General features: G+C 55.5%; 1 protein-coding gene across 3 annotated transcripts; it reads left to right on the forward strand.

The window, feature by feature from the left end:
- The first annotated feature begins 1034 nt into the window (after positions 1 to 1034).
- LOC146396924 (ral guanine nucleotide dissociation stimulator-like) lies at positions 1035 to 6064 on the forward strand. Of its 3 annotated transcripts, none has more exons than XM_084997688.1 (5): positions 1035 to 2180; positions 3739 to 3932; positions 4565 to 4624; positions 4793 to 4980; positions 5250 to 6064. In XM_084997688.1, exons 2-5 carry the CDS (start codon positions 3778 to 3780, stop codon positions 5528 to 5530), a joined length of 684 nt encoding a protein of 227 aa, XP_084853814.1. In that variant the 5' UTR covers positions 1035 to 2180; positions 3739 to 3777; the 3' UTR covers positions 5531 to 6064. The 3 variants fall into 3 exon arrangements, with proteins under 3 accessions (XP_084853814.1, XP_084853812.1, XP_084853813.1); XM_084997686.1 differs by lacking the exon at positions 1035 to 2180 and adding an exon at positions 2472 to 2638 and having other exon boundaries at positions 4793 to 4986; XM_084997687.1 differs by lacking the exon at positions 1035 to 2180 and adding an exon at positions 2472 to 2638.
- Positions 6065 to 6846: the final 782 nt, after the last annotated feature.

Raw genomic sequence — 6846 nt, forward strand, 5'->3', positions numbered from 1 at the left:
CCTGTGAATTCCTGTCACATTTATCTTCAGCATCTACCCAGCATCACCACTAGAAGGCACTATTTATCTCTAACTGGACATCCCCAGAGGGGAGCCCTTCATCTCTCCCTTCCCAAACCTGCTTCTCCAACAGCCTTCCCCAACCCAGCCAGTTTCAGTCTTTCAGATATTCAGATAACTTGTGAGATTCCCTCAAGCTCCTCATCCAACAGCAAATCCTACTCTCTCTTGCTTCAACTTAGATCCACGTCCACCCCTCCACCACCACTGCCCGTGTCTCCTGACATTGCGATTGCTCCTAACTGGTCCTGGGATTGCTCTCTCGTCCCCTGTAGTCTGTTCTGAGCTGTGCCAGCCAAAGGGATTCAGTTAGTGGGTGTCCATGCTGTCACTCCAGGGCTGAGAAGCCCTCCTTCCTCCTCCTCCGTCTCTCCCAGGAAAAGCACACTCTCTCTAGGGCTTCCTCCCTGGCTCATCCCATGCTGCCCTCTCCACCCCACCCCCAACACCCTGGCCTGTTTGAATCCCTTGAACACACCTGTGCACTTGCTCTTTGCTCCACCCAGAATGCTCTTCTCCCAGGCAGATAATTCCATCAGAGCAGCAGGAGCAGAGTCTAGACAAGCCTCTGACAGTGTTTGCTTTAAAGAGAAGGAGCACGATGAGGTAGCAGCTGGAAAGGGATGGGAGGGTCCAGATCCAATAGAGAAGTGAATGCACAGGCCAGCAGTCTCCCCACACTAGACTGTAAGCTCCAAGCTGGCAGGCTTCTTGTAGGATTTCTTCACTGCAGTATTCCCAGTGCCTGGGATAATCCCTGGCACGTTAAATAAAAGAAGAAAAGTGACTTAAACCAGCCACATAGTAAAGCAGCAGAGGTGAGGATTTGTACCCAGATGTCTCTGACCACTGAGGCTTGCAGACCAACTTGGGTACCTGAAAGGAGAAGGGCCTGCGATGGGCGGGTCAGGGTCTGGAGTCCCGCCCTCCTGGCTCTGGTTTGCTGTCTCTAAATTCCACCTGGAAAACCAGCCAGGTGGCAGGAGTCAGGGAGCACTGCAGGACCTCTTCTCCCAGGGTCGCCAGGGGGCTAAGAGCCTGCTAGGGTCATCTGCACACTGTTGGTGAGAGGCTAGGCACCTGAGGTCACCTAGGGTCCCAGCCTGCTGCCACTTCCCCCAGCAAGTCCTGGGCCCGGCAGAACAGAGTGACAACTCCTAGAACTATGGAAAGAGCTCTGGGAGAGGGACCGAGGGCCCAGGGCCAAGCCACCTCCAGCCTTTGGGTTAAAACTTTAGAGGGCATCATCCAGGTAGGGAGGCCAGTGGTGTCTGGGCAAGGGCTTTTGAAGGCTGGGCAGGGGGCACTCCTTTGAGGGAGAGACCGAAGCCAGTGTGGCTGCACTGAGAGGAGCAGGCCAGGTGGGCTTCTGGCAGGAGGAGGGCCTGGAGTTCTGGCTGAGGACTGGGGTTTCTGCCCAAAGTGCTGCCAAGGGATTTGTCTTTTGGGGTTGGTGGGGAGCTGTGCCACTCTTGAGGAATGTGGAAGTTCCTGGGCCAGGGAGCCAGTCCTATCCGTAGCTTCAACCTAACCTACAACAGCTGTGGCAGTGCTGGCTCCTTAACATGCTACACATCAGGAACTCACAGATTTGTCTTTTAAAATGCCCTATCTTGGGTGGGACAGAGAGAAAAACTGAAGCAAAGAGCATGAATCAGGGACAGTGCCAATGCTGGCCTGGACTAGGATAGGGAAGAAAATGCAGGTAGGGGATGAATGCATTTTGGAGTTGGAAGCAGGGCCAGGGGATCTGCTAATGGCATGTGGGGGTGAGGAAAAAGAGGGAGCAGGCAGAGCCCCAGGTCTTGGCTGAGCAAGTTAGAGATGGAGCTGCTGCTGCCTGGATATGGGGGAAGGAAATGGAAAGAGAGTTCCAGCAGGCAGTATGGGCCAATTAAAATTAGATGTTTATGAGGTTTAATGAGATCTGATCTACACTACTAATGAAGTCACTGGGAAAACTGCTTACAAGGGGACTATCAGCAAGCTGAGGACCTTCTAAAAGGAGATGACTAACATCCTGAGGACACACCTAGAAGGACCTGCTCTAAACACCACACTGTGCAGGTGGGGGTCAGACAGGCATCCAGACACAGGGACTCACCCAGGATGGAGACCAGGTGAGAAGGGGAAGTTGAGTCTGGAACCAGGTCTGTCTTCTCAGAGCCACACACAGCCCCTCCCCAGGCACTGTGCAGAGGGCTGTGTGGTGTGACTGGGTGACATGGGGACTGCGTGGACAAGGGCTGAGGATCAGCAGCCCAGAGGGCTGTGTGCTGGGGGCTGTGTGAGGAGACCATGCCGCTGAGGGGACCCAGGAAGTGAGGTCACTTCCTTGGCAATGGACCCCAACAGAATTGGAACCCCGTTACCAGGCGCCCACATTCTAGCGCCAGCCCCACAGCCAGCTCACTTGGCTGGAGGCAGTTGAGGGAGAAAGATGTTCTCCTGCTGTGTCCCGACTCCCCGGGGCTTCTGCTCCAGGAAACCCTGGAAGGAGAGGATTTTCAGATTCTGTCACCACCGGTTCAACCCTCAACCCCGACGCCACTGGTCCTTTAGGAGGAAGTCCCCGAAGGTAACCACAGGTGGCCTGGGGCAGGCCAGTGAGCCACCCCCACCTACCCTCATCCCCCTGTGTGTGGGGGGGATGAAGGGGACCTGAGGGGAGGTGTCCCCTCTGGGCAGGAGCAGGAGGGCAGGCCCTTGGCAACCTGCTGACCTGTCATGGTCATAGCCCAGCACAGGGCTGGCAGCAGGAAGGAGGAGCCTGAGGTGTGTCTTGTCCGTGCCTGTGGATCCCGGGCCCTCAGGGGCTGGGCTTTTCTCCATCCCTGGGGGAGGTCTGTGCAGAGAGTGGTGAGCGAGTATCTGCAGAGGGGTGTCTGGTGTCTCTGAGAGCAGCGAGGACAGCAGGCAGGGCTCTGAGGCTGCTGCCTGCCTGCCAGGCACTGTGTTCCCAGGGCCCCACACAAAAGTGGGGACAGGAGCCACTCCCTGGAGCCACCTGCTCCATCTCCCTGCAGGACAGGCAGGGCCCAGGCCAGGCTCAAGGTGAGCACCAGCCATGGGGAGACTCCACCCCAGGAGGCCTGGGTCCCAGAGCTGTCCATCTTCTCCCTGGGGCTCCCTCCCAGGGTCATGCTCCCAGAGGAACCTGAACCCCCATCTCCCTCCCTCCCATCCTCATGTCCCAGACCCTGCCCTGTCCACATGCAAAGTCACTGTCCCCACATTTGTGGCATCTCAGAAAGAGACACTGATCAGTTTTCCATCATGTATACCCACAGTGCTTCTCCAGGTTTTTTCTACGGATTCTCCTGTTCTGACTCCATCCCCAGGTGTGTACGTGGGCCTGACAGTCCTGAGCCCTCTCTCTCTGGGATCAGCCTCTGTGTTCTCATCTCTAGAATGGGAGTGTGGATCAGAGTCTCAGGGCTGATGCAGTGCCTACAGGACGGAGCCGTCAGGACTGTGTTCCAAACTGCCTCCCACATTGAATCATCTCCCACCGCCAGTTCTGCTGGGGATGCCACAACTTTTATGCTGCTGAGGACTCTCTGGCCACCTCTGGCTACTAGTCTCCGAGGCTGGGGATTCGATCTGAGCTCTGGCCTGCGCCCTCCTAGAGTCCACAGTGTTGCCTCTGACCCACGTCTCTACTCTGTTCCACCCCAGGGGGAAGATGTGACCCCAGTGGGCAGGTGTGGGACCTGCATGATGGGGAGTGTCCAGGGAGGCCGGTTGGACAAGCTGGTGGCACAGCTGGTGCCCGCCTTGCTGGGCGGTGACCGCTCCTTCCTCCTCACCTTCCTGGGCACCTACACGGCTTCTGCCACCACCCAGCAGGTGCTGGAACTTCTGTTCCTGAGGTGAGTGCCCTGCCCCTTGTGGCACATGGGTGACTGGGCCACCTCCCAGCTGTGACATGTGGGAAGGTCACCACACCGCTCTGAGCCTGAGTGTGCCCTCTGTCCCCCACCACCCAGATAAAGAGAGGACCAGCCCCCTGGGGTGATGGAGGGACTGAGCGAGTCCATCATGGCAGGTGCTTCTGGGGAGCTGGCCCTGGGGGAAGGCTGCTGAGGGGCTGGGCTTGTGCTGCTCTCTGTCTTCCTCCTTCCCTTGAGGAAGCCTCTGCCTCATTTGGGACTGTGCCTGTGACCTTGGGCTGAACTGTGTCCCATTGGAAAGGTGCTGGGGGATTCCCTGGGGGCTTCTCTGTCCTGGGGGAGTGAGAACACGGATCCCAGGGACCAGCCGTGGGGCCCAGGCTGCTCAGATCTGCGTCATGGGGCTGGTTGGCCTTCTTCCTTCTGCAAATATCTGGGACGGTCCCCTAGGACCAGGCACTTCTAGGAAAACCTTCATTTCATGCATCAGGCAGACCACGGTCCTGCCCTCCACGGCCTCCCTGCTCCCGGGGGTCACCCTGTCACACCAGCCATCACATCCAGGTGAGTCCTCAGTACAGCCCAGCTGACACCTTCCTGGCCTCCTCTAGGTACGGCTGCATCCTCCCCTACGCTGAGGAGGACGGCGGCCCCCTGCACCAGCTCAGAATGTGAGTGGCTTTGGATCCCAGGGGGAGGGGCTCTCTGCTCCAGAGAACAGCGGGGAGGTGTGGGGCCTGGGGATGGGAGGGGCTGCCAGAAGCCCGGGTCCCACACGGGGCAGGGTGGAAGGCAAGGCCGGGCCCTGACTCTGCTGCCCCCCTCCCGACCACCCCCAGGGCCATGACCTCCATCCTGGGCACCTGGCTGGACCAGTACCCTGAGGATTTCCACCAGCCTCCCGAATTTCCCTGCCTGAAGATGCTCTTGGCTTACCTGGAGCTCAGCATGCCTGGCTTAGCCCTGGAGCACAGTGCCCGCCTTCTCCTGGCACAGCTGGAGCATCTGGAGCCCATGGAGGCAGAGGGTGATGGTGAGGGGCCCTCGGGGTGGGTGATGGGGGAGTGGGGAGGGGACGGGGCTGGGCCTCACAGAGCAGAGCCTCCTGAGGCTGGAATTGGGCAGGAGCCATGAGGAGGCTCAGATCACTCTTCCCCTGGACTGCAGCCTGGGAAGACTTCCTGGGGGTGGCACCTTGGCCTGAGACTTCGCTGATTGGCATGGAGGAATTGCCTGTTTTGGAAGGCATGCGGTAAGGCAGTCCTATTGAGGATATTTTCTCTTCTTGAACTACAGGACCAGCTCCAGAGCAAGCTCTAGAAGCACCTGGAGACCCAGAGCCAGCTACAGCTCTCGTGCCGGCTGCAGCTCCACAGCCCCAGCAAATTCAAACCATAGCGCTTATTCATGTTCAAGCTTTAGGTGAAGGGGACATGCCAGCTCCGGTGCCAGAGCCAGAGCAAGCTCAAGCCTCAGCTCTCGTTCATGTTCCAGCCTTAGATCAAGGGGACATGCCAGCTCCAGTGCCAGAGCCAGAGCCTGCTCATGTCCTAGCTGTCGTTTCAGCTCAGAGCTAAGAAACCACTTTCTCAGCCTCCACTTCGAGATCCATGCAAGTCCCACCCAAGCTCTGCTCCCAGTTTCAAAGCCTGAATCACCCCGGAAACCTGTCCCAGTGCTTCCCCTCCAACCTCAGCCCATTTCCCCCACAGCCTCTGCTTCAGAGCTGAAGCCCCAGCAAGGGCACTGCCCCTGCTCTGAGCCCATCAGGCTTGGGCACCTGCTGTGGCCTGGAATGTCCTCCAGCTCCAGGTCTAGGTCTAGAGACCACGGCAGACCCAGGTCTTCCAGTTACTCCAGGGCTGGCGCCACCTCCTCCCCTAATATCCCTGGAGCTGGACCAGGTCAGCAAGAGCCATGAGCACCGGCTCCTGTGGTGCCTTCAGGGCCAGAGGACGAGCTGCCCCAGTGCCAGCAGCAGCCCTGGAGCCTCCCTTCCCTTCCCCGTAAGTCCATATTCTCACATTTGGTTCTTCACTGTATATAGCAAATTATTTATTCTAGGATATAGATCTCACTTGAAATAAAATTGAATATTTTGATCATTGAAATTGTACATGTGAGTGACATGAAGGACACTCGCCGTGTTACATGACCCCTCTGTCATCTCTGTTTCAGATCATTTGCATCAAGGGCAGCTCTATCTGTGTTAGGCAGTAAACCCCCCACCTTCAGCATGGGACCCTCCAGTATTCCTTATTTATTTATTTTTAAATTTTTTATAGTAGATCAACACTATTTTGTCAATTGCTGCTCTACAGCAAAGGGACCCAGTCATCCAAATATATATACTCTTTTTCTCCTCTCAGTATTCCTTAGGTGTCTATGGATTTATCAATTCCTGATTTTTCTTAACGGTAGTAACATGACCTTTGGCCTCTTGTGTCTGGCTAAGTCATGTACGAAGAGACTGATTTTCATAATTGCAATGTATACATCTAAGGATGACCTGACCCCCTTGCTGTACAGTGGGAAAATAATAATAAAAAAAAAAAGAGAGACTGATTTTCTTTCTTTTTTTTTTTTTGGTTTCAAAAACAACATTGAAAATTTTAAGCAATGGACCACAATGATGTGAGAAAAAGAATGTATACATTTATGAGTAACTGGGTCACCATGCTGAACAGTAGGAAAAAAAATGAAAGGTAAAGAAAATATTCAGCAATATTAGTTATAAAATATCATGTAAGAAAAAAAATTTTTTAAGCAATAGAGTTCCCATTGTGGCTCAGTGATAATGAATCCAAAATGCATCCATGAGGATTCTGCTTTGCTCCCTGGCCTCGCTCAGAGGGTTAAGGATCCAGTCTTGCTGGGGCTGTGGTATACTCTG

The sequence above is a fragment of the Sus scrofa genome, chromosome 14, assembly GCF_054392235.1.
Source record: "Sus scrofa isolate SSC_HxYL_T2T_F1_AM1 chromosome 14, Sscrofa_HxYL_maternal_Yorkshire_Landrace_v2.0, whole genome shotgun sequence".
NCBI classification, from domain to species: domain Eukaryota; kingdom Metazoa; phylum Chordata; class Mammalia; order Artiodactyla; family Suidae; genus Sus; species Sus scrofa.